This window comes from Larus michahellis, chromosome 16 (assembly GCF_964199755.1).
Source record: "Larus michahellis chromosome 16, bLarMic1.1, whole genome shotgun sequence".
NCBI classification, from domain to species: Eukaryota; Metazoa; Chordata; class Aves; order Charadriiformes; family Laridae; genus Larus; species Larus michahellis.
The window spans coordinates 8,914,750-8,932,246 of NC_133911.1; the positions used below are offsets into that span (position 1 = coordinate 8,914,750).

The 17,497-nt window shown below is 48.3% G+C and overlaps 1 protein-coding gene across 5 annotated transcripts in view; it reads left to right on the plus strand.

Moving 5' to 3' along the window:
* Positions 1-17,497, plus strand: part of PRDM16 (PR/SET domain 16) — a 345,169-nt gene that overhangs the window by 304,647 nt on the left and 23,025 nt on the right. For all 5 annotated transcript variants that reach the window (XM_074609605.1, XM_074609606.1, XM_074609604.1 and 2 more), the window contains 4 exons: positions 4,678-4,876; positions 9,548-9,695; positions 10,201-10,354; positions 14,621-16,022. In XM_074609605.1, the coding sequence (XP_074465706.1) occupies positions 4,678-4,876; positions 9,548-9,695; positions 10,201-10,354; positions 14,621-16,022 (1,903 nt within the window). The remainder of the gene's footprint in view (positions 1-4,677; positions 4,877-9,547; positions 9,696-10,200; positions 10,355-14,620; positions 16,023-17,497) is intronic.

Here is a 17,497-nt window from a genome sequence, read left to right on the forward strand (position 1 = left end):
TTTCAGTAATGCCATCTTCCTGCTGCCTCGCACCCCCATTTCGATTCTGAATTAGCCAGAAAGAAAATGCAAAATTGTTCCACACAAAGATAATTATCATAAAAATCTTTTATCCAAACCCCAGCCAAACAGAGCAGACCCCTTATCACTGCAGGAATTTTGAGTAGGGCACTTGAACTCCTTTGAGATTCAAGTCTGGTAGATTAGCATGTAGATGCCACATAATTGTGTTCCCCTTGGTTTCTCTGAAAGCTATTAGGCACTGATTTATTTTTCTGTTACATTCCTGCTTTGTCCTGAGTGTTACTGATGGAACTTAAGATAGACACATATAACCATAGATTTGACAAACAAGACACAGAGAACAGGCAGCAATTTTTTTGTAACTGGATTTTTCTTTGCTTTTTATCCCCTTCTCCCTGTAAGATACTGAAGTAGTAACCTTTTGTGAAGGGCAGTATTTCCATTTGTGCTGCTTAAAGAAAGAAGAAAACTTTAATGAGAACTCGTTTTGAAGGGCAGTATTTTTATTTTTGGTGCTTAAAGAAGGGAAAAAAAAAAGACTTTAATGAACCTGAAGTCTACAAACTGATATAAAGACACAAAATTCATACCAGGTTGTCTTAGTTGAGCCCTGCGCCTGCGTCGTTGCTCGGGTCTGCTTTTGCAGGGCGACGCTCCGGCCCTTGGTCCCTTCCCGCAGCGGTGTTCATTGAGCAGTCCCATCTCTAATCCCCGGAACTCCGGGCAGGGGGATGCCGGAGGAATGGGTGCTGGGTAGGGGTGCGGGATCATCAGCTGCTCTGCCAGCCAGGCAGTTCTTCCTCTCTTTGACCCCTCTGAGCATCAGAATAGTGTTTGCAGCCACCGGCGACGTGTATAACATGGAATTACAGGCTTTTAATCCTATTTTTGTCAGTTCTCCAATTCTTCTTCTCAACAAAAATTTCTTTTTCCAAACCCAAATATTCTGAAGCGCGTGCATTTCCTTTCTTATCATCCATCTTTTCTAGCTGTGAAGAAGCTGTTGTGTTTGATGCTAGAAGAGGAGCGTTGTTGTTACTGAAGCACGAGCCTGTACAAAATAGATAGGTTTTTTTCAATTTAGTGATGTGCAAGGGCTAGATCTGTAAAAAATTGTGTAGCTCTGAAAGTATGCAAATACCAAAGCAAAATATGCACGTGCCTTAACTGAGCTGTCTTGTTTCTTACATTTCTTAATAAAAGTCTGATGGGGCAGCTCAGTAAACGTAGCTCTGCCGGCTTCTGCCAGCCGAGGACGGTGTTATTTTCCGTGTGCTTTGTGTGAGATCTGCAGTTCTGCTGGCAAAGGACAGGGAGAATTAGAAGCAAAATCTCTTCTCTATCAGTTATTACTGAGGCTGTTAGTGTATTTCATCTGTCTGTCTGTCTACCCACTGTGTAATCTCCCAGAAGGGACAAAAATGCGTTATTCTGGCTGATAACAACAGGTAGCGCTCTGTCAGGGTGTGCGCTGTGGGAGGGGGTGCTGGCAAGTTGTCCGTCTTCAGCCGGGTATATAATAAATTATTCTCCTTGGCTAGTTTTCCAAACTCAAAGAGGATTTCTGGTTCCTAGAAGATGGTTTGGGTGAAATAAGATACAATTAATCACGTAAATCTCAAACTGAACTTGGAAGAATTTAGTGTGGGTTGGCAGAAGGTATTTTGATGCGTTCTCTCTGAAGTCAACAAAAAAGAAAGCAAAAAAAAAAAAACTCTGTCCTCTGTTCCAAGTTTTCAGGTCGGAGGAATTCCCAGTTTGAGCTGGAGAGGTGCTGGGAGTTTTGTAGGAGCTTCTTAAAGTGGAGGTACCAGGGAGTTCCCAGTTCGGGGCGCTTTTGGTCACTTCTATAAAAAACCTTTCTCAGGTTGAGCCATCGCTGTATTTCCAGAAGCGCAAAGAGGGGAAACATGTGATTTGCGGGGTGAATTCTGAGGTAGAGGAGCAGCTTGCCAGAGCCGTTCCACGTTATCGGGAGTTACTGAGGGATTTATCCCGTTACTCCGCAGCTCAGTGGGTGCGTGAGTCAAGCGAACTCCCACCCCACGTACGTCTCCAGGAGGCAAAAGCAGAACAAAAGTGAGGTCAGGGGCGTTAGTGCCGACGACACTCTGCGTACAGCTTGACGCCTGGGGCTCTGGAAACCCAGCATTGCAGCAGGCGAACACTGTTTTCAGAGCTAGTGTGAATTCATTAGCGGTGAGGAGAGGCGGCATGATGAGATTATTGCCTCAGCCCGCGCAGTGCCTGCGTTCGGGACGCTTGATGCCGTCAGGCTTGGCTCTCCTCACCCGAGTTACGGACGTGTGGGGAGGGAAAAGGTACCTAAGCAAACCTCCTCCCGGCCCTCGGCCCCTCGCCTGCTGCTTCACACCAGGGACGCGTTTGGGCCGTAAACACGAGCAGATGAAATACTAAATTTTGCTGGGTAGCATTGTGTGCTTCATGCTGCTGTTACAAGTAAACGCAATAACAGGGACATAACATGATGCTGCAATTCTTTTTTTTTCTTTTATCTTTTTTTCCTTTTTCCCCGTAAGTAGTAGTTTGGATTATTTTAATGGTAGGTTATACACGGTCTCTCGGTACCGCTAGGTAGTTTTTTTATATCTTGATTTCCAGGTTTCCTCCCCCAGGGACACATGAGATACATACTGGTGCTGTTCTACGAGATGCTGATAAAGAGAATTTCTTGAAGGGGTAGAGCAGGGCCTGATGCCCCTCTCTGTGGGGCTGCTGATAGCAATTTCAGAGTGTACGATCTGTCAAAACTAGTTGAAATGGGAAAAATATGGGTATTTTCTTCCCTTAGGTCTCCCTTTTTAGTCGATATCCCCCTTCTTCCCCAAAGGAAAATGTTGGCTTGCTGGATTTTATTTCTTCTTACGTCCCTCTCTTCTGCAGTTCAGGAAATCCCGAAGCATCTCTGTGTTTTATTCATTCCCTGTGTAAACTGGCTGCAGTACCACTGGCCGTGTGGCTTGGATACAGAGCAAGGCTTCGCTGATTGTGTCTTAGTGACATTTTCCTTTTTAGCTGTGTTTGACTCTTTCCAGTTCGTGGGCACGTCGAGACTTTCCGTGTAGGTGTGGACCACTTTGGGTTTCGGCTGCCCACGTACTCGCCGAGGCAGCTCGTGGGATCTTCTCTCTCTTAGTCACCGCAGAAGCAGGTCGCGGACTCCCCGGGGCGCGGGGGCACGGGTCAGAAACCACAGCCGGAGCTTAAACGGGCTGCACTGAGAGAGGTGGAGAAAGGAGATTATTGCCCGAGTGCAGGCGGGGAAGCAGCGGTCGCTGGGGTGACACTGCCTCTGCTCGCGTCCCGCTTTTAACAAAATCAACCCTGATTTATATAAAACACAACTTCAGGCCTTAAAGCACAGCCTGAGTGGCTGTAATTGTGCAAAACTTTGGGCGGGCAAGTGGCTGGGGTGCTTTAAACCGAGGGTTTGCTGAAAGGTTGCAGATTTTGAGAACGGCTCCTGGCGGAGGAGTGGCCCCGAGGATGCGAGTGACGACGTCTCGTCCCCTCGTCCCCTTTCCCGCAGAGCGTCAGCGCTCGGGGATGGACCAGCTCCATCAGTGCCTTGGCTTTTGGCTGCATCCCTTAGAAAGGGTATTTCCACACTTCCCCCCGAGCTAATGCATTTTACCACAAGCTTTCCTTTCGAAAGTAAAGTTATCAGAACAAGAGAATAAAACTTAATAGGAAACAGCCCCGGAGCCCAGAGGAAAGGGTAGAGGAGGACAGGGAAATGCGGCAGCGGTGACTAAGTGGTGGCTCGGAAGCTTCTGTTTGGAGCTGGCTGCTGGGTGGAGAAACCCGGAGCGATCCCAACTCCCTCGCAGAGGTCGTTCTCCTGGAAAATTTACAGCTCAGAGCTGATTGTTTGGCTTGGCACCATGGTCAGGATGCTGCCTTGTAAACTTAATAATAGCTGCCCTCCTTTTAATTTGTTTGACCTTGACTACAATAATTTATTATGTGCATTAGATCTTTTTTTTTTTTTAAAAAAAAAAAAAAAAAGGCAAAACAGCACAACAAAGAATTTGGCTCCCTTTCCTTTCTTCCGTGGTACTCTGGTTTTGAACTCCTCGGGTCTGATGGCGCACTGAGTGTCTGCAGTTGGGCAGGACGAGTTCAGAGGGTGACATTAGAAAGACGTTTTCTTAGAAAGAAGCTTCTCCAGGTTTGTGCTGTGGCGATTTGCTTTTCCCAGTGTCTGCCTTTACGAGTGTGATTTGTTCCCTTTTTCCCTGGCAGCCCCTTTTGAGGAAAAGCTGGTTCATATTTTCAAAAAACCTCGTTGCAAACAAATGCAACGCTCCAGAAGCAGCCTCAGAATTTTGTGTATCTGCTAATTCTTGTAGGTGTCTCTGTCTCAGCAGAGGCCAGGACACAGAGAAAACAAGATTCTGGTTCTGTGATTTATTTTTTTTTTTCTTAATGCTTAAAGTGAAAGCAATCTGCTGGCACAGCCTACCTTGGTTTCTCTCTCCTGTCACTTGCAAATTTCCTTTTTGTTTCTTTGTCTGAGCGATCCTCACAGAATATTACGTTTTCTTTACGAGCCCAGTGTTGGGTAAAATAATGAGGCTTGTCTGAACGTCCCGATGCCCAGGCCAAAACCGTCTTCTCTGTCTGTTGTAGAAGAGCACACGTTTCGCTGCGAGGACTGCGATGAACTTTTCCAGTCGAAGCTCGACCTGCGGCGGCACAAGAAGTACGCCTGCACCGCCGTCAGCTCCCTCTACGAGACCCTGAATGACGAGATCAAGCAAGAAGGTCTTGGAGATGGCCAGGTCTATGAGTGCAAAGACTGCGAGAGGATGTTCCCCAATAAATACAGGTACCGGAAAACTGCCAGACCCTGCTCTGGCCTGCCCCGCTCCCTTCCTCCTGTGCCGGCCTGGCCGAGGATGGGAAACCTGGGAGCAAGGGGGGAGCAGGGCGGCTCAGGACACTGCGGGAATTCTCCTTCCCTTTCTCCATAGGCTTCAGGAAAGTCGTTTTTAGGATCCCTCAGTGTCATTTGCTATTGGACAGTGTTTTATTTCACATTGATTTCATAGATTGGGATGCTTTTCGTTACCCACTGGTAGAAGCACCCACAGATTATTGGCAATATAAAGTTTAAATGAATTCCCTGTGAGTTTTTCAGGGCTGTGACAGGTTGATAGACCTGGTTAGTATCCTTGCAGCAACCGCTCCCGTGTGATCCGATTCCGAGGGAAAACAGTGCTATTACCTTCTGCCAATATTTGCATGAAGACTTCTTATATATATAATTCTTGGTCATTTGAGATCAGTGGGTGTTAAGAGGCGTTGTTGTTCTAAGAACTCTTAACATGGTCAGGAGTTCCTGTTTGATCCTGCAGGAGCAGTTAAAAAAATTCTATTCTGATCAAATTTTTGCTTTAAATTTTTTTAAACAGAAAATATCAATGAAAAAATTTAGTGTTCACCAAGCATTTTTGTAATAGAAATGTGAAAAGGAAAAAAAGAAGACAGGATATTCTCCATCTCATATTTTCATTTGCAATAACCATTCAATTGTTGTTATAAAGCAACCCTAAAAAAAGAATTAAACTTTTTTTAAAAAGGAAAAATTCTTTGTCCCAATAAGTTCTAACTGGAAAATTCAAGCATAATGTAATGGTAATCAAATGCAGCTCTAAAGCAGAGATCTTTGAGATTTCTGATTTATTTGCAATGTGAGACTCAACTGGTTAAATATTAGGAGCCAGTTTTAAAGTCATTTTAGGATTGTGTTTATTTGCATCCTGAGCCTTTGACTCCTGGGCTGTGTTTTAAGCCTTTCTCCACAGCCGAAGGACTAGAGTTTTATCTGTTTACCGGAGGCTGAAGTTCTCTCATACTTCACTTGACTTCTTAGATGAGCAAACACCACACAGAGCGAGCTTTGGTGTAGAACGATGAGAACTGGCGATCCTCTCTCGTGCTGTAGAAGTGGAGCAAAAGTGTTGAGCTTAAAGCCGCTATAAGGGCTGTTTCATTTCAGTTAAAAATTCGAAAAGATGGTGGTTCACCAGCATTAGTCATTGCAAACTTAATTATCTTGTTACTTTCAGATTTTTTATCTAGGTGAGTAAGTGAAGAAAAAAAATCTATTTTGAAAAAAGTAGAGAAAGGTGAAAGGTATAGAACATTTAAGTGGTTTATCTGTATTGAAAAGAGCTTGGCTCTTGGCTGTGTTGTGGGCGGTTTAAAAGTTGGTAATAGATCCTGTCTGCCAGTGATACCTGTGCCGTGGTTCTGTTAGCACAGTGTGACGTCTTTATTCCTCACCTTGTGTTTCTACCTTGGCTACTTTTGATTAGATACCGGGAGGCTGCAATTCGCTTAATTTTTTTTTAACTGACAAGAAAAGGAGAACTTCCTTTAAGTGTTTTAAATATTTGTGACTTTTAGTAGAAATTCCAGTTCTTTTATCTCTCTATCTGTGGATTAGAAACTTTCTTCTCTTTAGCTTCCAGCGCCCTGTAGTTTTTATGTTAATTTAGGAAATAGCCTTTTGAAATGTATATGTCTCCTCTTGGTAACTTCTGTGTATTTCCCGGCTCCCCTTGGGGGCCTGGAGTGACGCTGTGTCCCTTCTGCAGGGGTTAAGAGAAGCAGAAAGACGTTAAGTCCCTTTTTCCCTTCAGCGATTACTTATCCCCGTGGGTAAGATGTTCAGAGTGGTCCAACAAAGCTCATTCTGTGTATTCAAGTGATGGGGCTGAGTTAAGGTCCCGGTTTCCCTTGAGTTCTTGGGAGAAGTGGGTGAGACAGACCTTGACTCGGTGTCACCTCGATCCCTCTTGGGAACATCTCCACGGTGAGCATCGCTGGCAGCGGAGCAGAGGGCTCCCGGCGCAAGCACTTCTAAGTGCGGGTAGGTAAAAGGGACGAACAAATGGCTTGTTCAAAGGTAGCTCAAAAACCTTTGGAAGGGCCGAGGACAGAACACCAATTTTACAAGCCCTGTCCTCATTTATTTGCAGGACCTTCTCCTGTTTTGATTTTTCAAAATCATCACTCCTAACCGTTACTTTACAGACCTTGTAATTAAGCGGGAAACGTTGACAGGACATTTACCGGTCATCGGTGTGCTCAGCACAAACATCTCAAGCTTAGGGCAAAAGTCCGTGCGGGTGCTGGCGTGGGTTTCCAATTTTTGAGCACCCCTGGGTGACAGAGAGGCTTTTTCAAGGTATTTCCAGCTGAACCCAGCTGGAGATGCTCCAGGTCTCTAGGCACAGACCTATGCACTTGGAAAACATTTGGAGTTATGGCAGGGGCTCCTGGGCTCAGAGGCTGTGTTGCCTTTGAGACCAGTGATCCCAAAGATTTGGGTTGGGTTTTTGTTTTTTAAGCAAATGATATGAAGTCATTTTTTGACGGAAAAGACAGAGTCAGCACCATCACCATTCGGTGTGCTACACACTGACAGACTTAGTGGAGCTGGGAGAGAAAGTCCACATCTCTCCCTCCCCCATCAATCTGAGGCATTTTATGTACTGAGAAAGCCACTAAAACACAGAATATATCCGCTCAGCGTACCTAGATGGTCTTACAATTTTTCAGAAGTTAATACAGATCAAATCAAGAGTGCCACTGGGGAACTGAAATTGAGCATTTAGCAGCTGACTAAATAAATAAATGTTTTGCTAATCCCAGTAGGTACTTGCCTCTAAACAGCATATTAGTTTGTCCATATTTGCTCTAAATAAACTCATAAATCACAGTTAACAGGAACGTATTTTTGTGTATGTATATGAAAGGTATATATTTCTTTGCATGTGTAAAAAATTTCGTAGTGTTAAGAACACCATTTCTTTAGCAAAAGGAATATTGCTTCTTCAAAATGAGTGGATTGGCAGTTTATAAGGGGCATGTTCATGAATATTAACCGTCTGACTTGAAGGAAGAGGAGGTTCTTCAAGGGAGTAGCAGGCGGGTGGCTCCTCAGGTCCCTGCGGGGGGTTGCCAGGCAGGTTGCCGTCCCACCGAGCCCACTGGTGATGAGGCCACCTTCTACTTGGTTGCCCTTGTTCCCGTGCCGCCAAATGCCCTCAGGGCACGAAGGTTTCAGTGCAGGGGTCGATTGTCAGTGCAGTCTGCTTTTACACTGGGAATTTCGAAGGTCCATTCTGCTCCACCTGCTGGTGCCAGGGGGCCTGTGGGCAAACGGTCCCACTGGGGATGCAGGTCCTGTGGGCGTCTGGAGAGAGTGAGTGAGAGCAGCGTGTCAAGGCTGAGTCGATTCCTAGGCTTCTAAATCCCTCAGGCCGCGTGGAAATGCCCAGGAGTTACCTGCTGTGAAGTTGTCCTGTCGCGTTTAATGAAGACTGGCAGGATTTTCCAGTAGTGTTTAGTTTTAATGTTCCTATAAATAATACAGCAGTGCTTTAAAGTTCCATAGGAGTGGTTTAATATCGATCTGTAGGGGATTTCAGGCGGTAGTAGATTCCACGTAAGTTTGTCCTTTATCAGAATTCTCAGCAAGGAGGAGAATTTGTAATTCCCATTAAACTGCACTGAAGGCAGCAGAGGACTGGGGTTTTATTCCTTTGTTTCTCAGGGCTGGCCCGCGAGGTGCGGGCTTTCAGCCTGCTCAGTACGTTTTACAGCCCTTGGTCTTCAGCAGAACGGTTTCCCGGGCTCGGTGCCTGCCCCGCTGCTGGCGGCAGCGCCTTCCCCTGGCTGTCGCAGCTCGGTGGCCCCGCGGAGCGCTGCCTGACCACGCAGGGCACCAGGCAGAGCACCCCGCGCCTTCCTCCGGGGAGCCATCCCGGCCGTGGCCCCGCTCCAGCAGCCGCTTCGGTTCACCATCATCCGTCCTCCTGGCTTGGGGAGAGGCTGCCAGTTGGCAGGAGGTGAAATTGCCGAGTTAAGTAATAAAAGATGTCTGACATTTAGAAGTGAAATGTGTTTGCACCTTATCGTGTTTCTTTCCAATGTTAAGTTGCTGTGTTCTGGGAAGCCGTGGGCTTTGTGCCCACGAAAACGGCAACGTGATAGTCTCAGCAGCAACAGCTAATATCTTGTCTTTCCCTGCGGGGATGCCATAGAAGCCTTGGTCACAAAGTGCTCATTTTTCCCTTCAGGAACCTGCAGGGTCAGGGCTGGTTTTACCTTCCTTTTCCTCCTTGTAAATGGACTCGGGTATTTAATAAGAAAAATCATAAAACACGGTGACGTTTTGAGGCGGAATAGGGCAGCTTCCATCTGCGAAATAAATGCCAAAAGAATAAACGGTCGCTGCACCGCTCGTGGTGGATGTGCTGCTCCCCTCCTTTTCACAAGGGCTCTGGGGCAGCAGGGGGTTCTGGAGACCCCCCGGGGCCCCCGGCCTGGTTGTCTGTCGCCATCTCCAATCACTCTCTCGGGTTCAGACCTCCCTGAATTGGGGCAGGGTGCTGTAAAGTCTCTGCCTTGACTGCGCGCTGGTTCTGGCGGGAGCTGGGCTGGGGCTGCGGGCGGCCGCGGGAGTCACCCTCTGTCCTTTCCCCAGCCTGGAGCAGCACATGGTGATCCACACCGAGGAGAGGGAGTACAAGTGCGACCAGTGTCCCAAGGCTTTCAACTGGAAATCCAACCTGATTCGGCACCAAATGTCTCACGACAGCGGGAAACGGTTTGAATGTGAAAACTGTGTTAAGGTATGGCGCGGGACGTGGTACCCGCGGTGGGCGGCTTTGCTGGGAGAGGGTGCTGGGACCTGGGGGAAGGGGTCTGGAGGATGGGTGACACGTGCTGGCACAGTGTGGTGGCCCGGCCGTGGTGTGGAGCGTGGTAGCCAAGGAGAGCAGTGTGCTCAGCCATCTCAGCTTGGGTCGGAAGCTCAGCCTGGCCCCGGCATCTCGCCTCTGGCCTTTCCCCGGGTACTGGAGGTGCTGCCGGGGCGGCGGGCGCCGGGCCGACAGGGGAAAGCAAAGGCCTGTTGCCTGCGAGCACCGCAGGCTGCCGGGAGCGTGCCAGCACCCGGGCAGGGCACGACGCAGCCCGGCTGGGCTCATTGTCTGCGTGCAGCGGGAGGTGAATATCCTGCCTGCCTAATGCCGGGAGCGGTGGCGAAAAAACCGCAAAAGATAGTCAAGCTTTTCACCTCTACGCTTGTCCCCCCGCCTGCTTTGTTTCCCTCCCTCAAGGTGTTTTCTCTTTCAGGTGTTTACCGACCCCAGCAACCTCCAGCGGCACATCCGTTCCCAGCACGTCGGCGCGCGGGCCCATGCCTGCCCGGACTGCGGCAAAACCTTCGCCACCTCCTCCGGCCTCAAACAGCACAAGCACATTCACAGCACTGTCAAACCTTTCATATGTAAGTTGTCACGGCCATCACAGAGCTCTGGCTTTCGCTATAATTGCACGTATCCTGCGGGGGCCCCCCAGTACTGGCTGTCCCTCTGTGAGCAGCCGCTGTAATTTTATAGGTCAGAGCACAAGATGAAATTCCGCAGTGATTTTTTTTCTTTTTTTTTTTTCTTTTTTTTTTTTTTTTTTTTTTGCATGCTCCCTGTTTTTTCAGTAAACATTCATGGCAGTTTTTGACTTTCTTGACAAGTTAAAAGCCGAGTCTCTCAGCAGTCCTAGCGATGCCATTTTCTCATATCTTTTCTTTCTCTCTCCTTTTTTTCCTTAATCATTTTTGAATGTTCATGTTGGTGACATAAATAAATAGCTGACACAGCCTGATCGAAATGTTTTTCAGGGGTGCCTCAAATCCCGTAGCCATTGTAAAGAATTCGGAATAGTCACAGAGACAAGAAGAAGGTTTTTAAAAAGAGTTTTTTCTTCTTTATTTACTGCATGTTTCATCTAGATAATGCTTGGATACCAAATAAATAGCAGATTAACTGTGTCCTTCGTCCTCCAGTGGAATATTTCCAAAAGGGCATTTTCCCTCGAGAGCCGTTCACCTCATTTCTTGTCATTCTCAGGGCTGTATATATTTTTAATTGACAGAGCACCTATTGGATTTTGATAACTGTGCAGCAAAGTGGATTGTGTCACAACAAAGCTCTAGGAACTTTGGGGGCTACTTCCTGACACTCCTCAGAAAGTGTGCTTCAAGCACGGAACGGGATCTGTGTTTGATTCCCGGCTTTGATGTTTCGGGAGGGAAGCCACTGAACCCACTTCTGCCTTTTTTCCCCTGTTGGTATAATGGGAACAGCATGCAGGAGCATCCTGGGAGACTTGTTTCATTAATGCGCTCCGAGATAATCAGATGGGTGTCAGTGGAGGAAGAAAAAATACTCTTATTGCTCATTTTGATGCAATCTTTCATTTGACGACGGGCACATGAAAGAGATAATTTGAATCTCATAGTATCGCTGCAGCGAGATGAATGATTTCTCCTCATAATCTCCTCACTCTCACCTCATAAGAATTAGGGGGTTGTCAGTCTAAATCAGTGTGGGGAACAACTGGGGGCTGATTCTGCCTCGCTCAGATGTGCCAGGTGGAGCCACGAGCGTGAGTATGGAATCCATTAGCAGCTTCGGCCGGCGTTCGCGGGGAAGTTTCCTCTTCGGTGGAAGAAAGGGGGATGTTTGTTTGTTTGTTTTTTACAATATTATACCTGGCTTTAAAAAACCCCACAAAACCGTAACTTTATAACTGCAGAACACAGAACAGCGAGAGAGGGCATAACGTGCGGAGTTACTAAATCATCGTACAACTGGAGACTTAACCCCAAAATTTCCACTTTTCCTTATTTTAGAATGATGATCTGAGCTCGCATAACTGTAGGACTTTTCTTTAGGAAATTTTGTGCAGCATCATATGTCTAGCAACTCTTCCTGGGGCGGAAAATGGCAAAAAGGAACCTAATTCCCTTGGAAGACTTTGCTTTTGTTGTCCTTAGTCTTCTTATAAAGTTTTGCCGTGTGGGGACAATACAACTTCTTTTTTGTAATATTGCGAATGCGTACAATAAAACCGAAGGAAACGCCACACACACGGTGTGGAGCCGGTGAAAGCTGACAGAAAGCGCACGCGGTTGTGGTACAGTCGGCACAAGCAGTTCAGCCGTTTGTTATAAGCCTGTGTGCATCGTCTAACCCACAGTATCGCATCCCCTGGCACGTGGCAGGGGAGATGGTTAAAATTAGAGAAGGGTCATTTTTTCTGGAAAGAAGAGCTTGCATTTTTAAAGAAATCCACCCAAATGCGGCTTTTTTTTCAGATATTAGTAATTTGAGAGGGAGCTTCCTTGTGGTATCGTTACCCACGGAGGTGTTTGCACCTGCCTGTTCGCGGGGACACGCACGGTCACTTCCCTCCCCAGAGATGATGGCTTTTCTGGGGAGAGAAACGCTCGTCCCTTCTGGAACCAAAGCTCCAGAAGGTTTTGGTCCCAGAAGTTGAAGTAGTGTCAGAAGCGAGAGGGGCGGCAGGGGTCTGTCCCTGCCAGCGCCCGCGGGTGGCATGTGGCACGTGGCGTCCCCCCGAGCCGGGCTGGTGGCAGCCGCAGCCCCCGCAGTGGCACAGCGCAGGGACGGCCCGGGAAGGCGGGAGGGGGCTGCGGGACTCGGGTGTTCGGCAGATGCTGACGGATCCTTCTGCTCGAATTTCTACAGAAACAGAGGCGGTTGTATCTAATCCCTGTTAGCTTTATGGGACATAAGTTGAGCGGTGTTTCCTTTAAGAACTCTGTTTAGGTATTTATTAAGAGAGCATTTTAAAATTGAGTAAAAAAACTAAATAAGCCCTTTCTTTGAAAGTCTAAGGTAGCTAAAATAATACGTGTAGCAGCCATAAAACTGTATGTGTACAATAATGGTCATTCAGAAGAACTGACACGAGTTTTTAAGGTGTGATTGCCAAAAACTAGGGATGGCTTTGGCACGCTCATTTGAAAAAGCAGTTGCTCGAACACTGAAACTCTTCTGACGACTTTCGAGTTCTTCTCTTTGTGCCTCCTTTGCAGCCCCTCGCTGTGTCTAAGCCCAAAGCAGAAAGGCCAGAACACTCTGAGGAAAGGCGGTTCGTGTTAAATCTCTAGTGCAGTTGGAAACCAGACCCTTCAGCGACAATCCAGAGTTTTGGGATGCTCGTTCGAACTGAAATGTCAAATCTGTTAATTTTTAATAATCTTTGCTTTCAATTTCAATGGAAAGGGCTTCCCCTTATATCTTCAGAGCTGCCGGTGAAATATTCTCCTGACGTTCATTTGATATTCAAGCACTGATGTAAATCCTAAAGATTTAGAAGAAAATACAGGGAGAGTCAGGCTTGTGTGTCCCTGGGAGTGGGAGGGAGGGGGGAGGAAGGGCCAGTTTGTCGCTGGGTCGGAGCGCTGGCTGGCAGGAGAGGCTGGATTCGGGTCCTTGCCTGCCCAGCTCCGGACAATCTACTTTCCCTCTCTTTGTCTCCGTTTCCATGCGTACAAAATGGTGATAACAGCAGTTCTCCGGTGAAAGAAGTGTGTTAATTCACTGAGAAGTAGAATTTATTCCTATGTTGAAAGAGGCATTGGATAATAAAAAGTTACAGTGTTTTGATAGATAGAAAAGTTTGGGTGGGATTTTTTTCTTGCTTTGCCCTGTTCCTTCCACACCAGCAAAGTCTGTAGGTGAAGGAGGTCATAAAAATCCACATTTTGAAAGCTTGGTATTTACAGGTCGTTAAAGAAAACACTGATGTAGCGTTAACTTAGCATTGCTGGGTGTCTCACTAATGTAATGAATGCAAGATCTCACCCCGCTCCTGGCTGAACTGGGGCCTGGCTGGCAAAGTATTTATAGAGCATCCCTACGGGGTGGTTACTTACTATTAATGGCGTTAAAGAAAGGGTAGGTTTGATTAAATGAGGCAAAGTTCTTCTCCCTTCAGCGCTCCCTGCCGTGCCAGCACTACTGGGGAAGCAGACTAGCTAATATTAATAGAAAATCATAGAACCATAGGGGTCGAAGGGACCTCTGGAGATCATCTATTCCGACCCCCCTGCCAGAGCAAATTGCAGAACAAAGTGTGAGCGGGAGCAGTGCATCCCTTCGGATTCCTCTAGTCGTTGTTGGGAGATTCTCTAGGAGGGGGTTTATCGGGAGGGAGGTGAGTTTCTGGGACGGGAGCCTCTGCGAGCCCGGCCGGTGCAGCTGGACATGGATGGGGTTCAGAGGAAGCGTTTCTGTGGCTGCTCCGGGGGGCTCCCAGCCAGCCCCCCCTCCGCCAGGACTCCCAGGGCTGCCTCTTCCTTCCCTAGGCGTAGCCAGGATCGAGCCGGGGGTGGCTGAGCCCTGTGTGAACATGGGAAAGGGGAGATGGCTTTTCCCTCGTGCGTGCAAAGTGAGGAGAGCAGATGGACTCGTTAGGGAGAGCTGAAGCACAAAGAAATTAAACGGTGTGCTGAAAGTTGGGGAGGGAGAGCAGAGGGAAGCCCTGGCAGGAGGAACGTGGAGCTGGGCTCCTAGGGCTCCAGTTGGGCGTGTGGCCGCGGCCTGCTTTTTGCCTCTTCTCTTCTGTCTTTAGGGAAAGGGGGTTTCGGGGGGTGGGGGGAGGCCGCTGAAGCTCCGGGTGAATTCCCTGCCGCTTCCTGTTAATTTCATATCGCTTTTGTTGTTGGTTTCTGTTGACGCTTTAGGTGAGGTCTGTCACAAATCCTACACGCAGTTCTCCAACCTCTGCCGTCACAAGCGGATGCACGCGGACTGTCGCACCCAGATCAAGTGCAAGGACTGCGGGCAGATGTTCAGCACTACCTCCTCTCTCAACAAGCACCGCCGCTTCTGCGAGGGCAAGAACCATTACAGCCCGGGCGGGATCTTTGCCCCCGGCCTCCCCCTAACGCCCACTTCCATGATGGACAAATCCAAGCCCTCTCCCAACCTCAATCACGCCAGCCTGGGATTTAATGATTATTTTCCATCCCGCCCGCACCCGGGTGGTCTTCCATTCTCACCCGCCCCCCCAGCGTTTCCTGCCCTCACTCCGGGATTCCCAGGGATTTTCTCACCGTCTCTGTACCCCAGGCCCCCCTTGTTACCACCCACACAACTGCTCAAAAGTCCCCTCAACCACACTCAAGACGCAAAGCTTCCAAGCCCCCTTGGGAACCCAGCACTCCCTCTGATCTCTGCAGTGAGCAACAGCAACCAGGCCGCGTCAGGGGAGGAGAAGTGTGAGAGCAGCCTGGAAAACTCCTACCTGGAGAAGCTAAAAGCCAGGAACAGTGACATGTCCGATGGCAGCGACTTCGAGGACGTCAATACAACCACAGGCACAGATCTGGACACCACTACTGGCACCGGTTCTGACCTGGACAGCGATGCAGAGAGTGACAGGGACAAAACAAAAGATAAGGGCAAACAAATTGAGAGCAAGCCAGATTTTGTTAGCAGCTCTGTGTCTGCAAGTTCCACCAACAACACGAGTGAGATCCCCCTCTTCTATTCTCAGCATTCCTTCTTTCCTCCCCCCGAGGAGCACCTGCTGCCTACCACGGGGGCAGCCAATGACTCTATTAAAGCTATCGCCTCCATCGCGGAGAAGTATTTTGGGCCTGGCTTTATGGGGATGCAGGAGAAAAAGATGGGTTCGCTCCCGTATCATTCCATGTTCCCTTTTCAGTTCCTCCCCAATTTCCCCCATTCACTCTATCCTTTTACGGAGCGGACCCTCAATCACAACTTGCTGGTCAAGGCAGAACCAAAGTCACCCAGGGACCTCCACAAAGTAGGCAGCACCAGCTCAGAGTCGCCCTTCGATCTCACCACAAAGCCAAAAGAGATTAAGCCAATCTTGCCGCCACCCAAGGTCCTGCCAGCCCCATCCTCAGGGGAAGAACAGCCACTGGATCTGAGCATTGGCAACCGCATCCGAGCCAGTCAGAACGGAGGAAGAGAGCCACGGAAGAACCACATTTATGGGGAAAGGAAGCTGATGGCAAGTGAAGTCTTACCCAAGATTTCCCAGTCTCAGCTGCCTCAGCAGCCATCCCTGCATTATGCTAAGCCATCACCCTTTTTCATGGACCCCATATACAGGTATTAACATACCCTGCCTTAAACGTTTCCTCTAACGAGCTAGTTTTCTAGCTGACATCGCATCTTGAGGCAGGTCGGGGTGTAGGTTCTTTAGAAAGAGCAGTGGCAGTCTGCTGCAGCTGATGGTACTTCCCTCGGCTTTGTCACAGCACGTTGCATTTCCTGAATCGAAGGGGCTGAATGATTGGGAGGAGTACTCGTAATCGATGTGTATAAAGAACACATCCTTATTTTGATAAAGAAGAAACTTGACCTATTTAAGGACTCTCCCACGAGCCAACACTAAGATGGCACTTCTGCTGGGGAAATTCCAGAGGTTTGATTCGATAAGAATGCAGAGTTCAGATGCCTCGGAGCCCGGGCTCTCATGGCTTGGGAATGAGTCAGGAGCCCTGGGAGCCTGGAAATGCAGCTCTCCCACTGACTGACTTGATGGCCTTTTGTGAGCCACTTCACCTTTCTTCCTCCCCACCCCCCTTTTGCTTTCTAATTCCTTTTCGTCGAGTTTTTCAGTTTGGAGGAACTGCTGTTGTGGGCCCAGCCTTTTGAAACATTTTGAAGTCTGGAGTAACAAGTACAGTGTAAATACACAGTAGCGTGTTATTATCTGGATATATGTCCCGGATACGTTTCTCGCAGACTTACCTTTTGTAGAAGATAAAAAGGGGTTTCTAGTTTTTCTTGAAACGGCTGGTTGTTGAGGAAGGCGCGATGCCTGATGTCATGCCTAGAATAAGCTGAAGAGGGAAGGCACATCTAAAGCAGGCTGGATGGAGTTATCCAAATGCCAGTTAAAATTCCAGAAGGAATGAATTCAGCTCTACAGGGAACACTTGAGTCTTTTGTTGTTTTAGAGCTTTTTGTAAAACCTGTTTCTAAAGGAAGATTATTTTAAGCTTTGCAGGGAGGGTACCGGTAAGTTTGTGTATTCCCCACCCGGGCACTGGCACTACCTTTGTTGTCCTCCTGCTGCGGATGAGATGGGTTTGGCACATAGCGAATACCGTGTCCTTGTTTGTAGTAAAGTTGGGTGAAAAGAGGTATCCTGAGCTACTTGATTTAGACATTAACATGGCAATCAATTCTCCCTTAGGATAGGATGCTTCATAGCATCCATTTCGGTAGGTGCAGCGGGCTCGTTGAACGGCCCGTTCTGGAGGGGATGGTTTGTTCTTGGGTGACTTGAGCCCAATGTGCCCCGAGTGCGGCCGGGACCCAGCCTGCTGCGAGGCCCATGGACGTGCTGCGGAAGCCGGTGTTTCCGTAGCACTGGGAAGACTCGTAGTGGCCGCAGAGCGATTGTGTCAGCGCCGGGATGGTTCGCTTGAGCCTTCAAAGGGCTGCGAGCAGCAACAGGCGGCGCGACCTTCACCGCCGGCCAGGAGAACAGCACCCATGGCACTGCCTCGCTGCTATTGTGTGGCTGATAACTGTGGGAAAAAATGATGTCAATGTCTAGGCAGGCCAAGGAACTG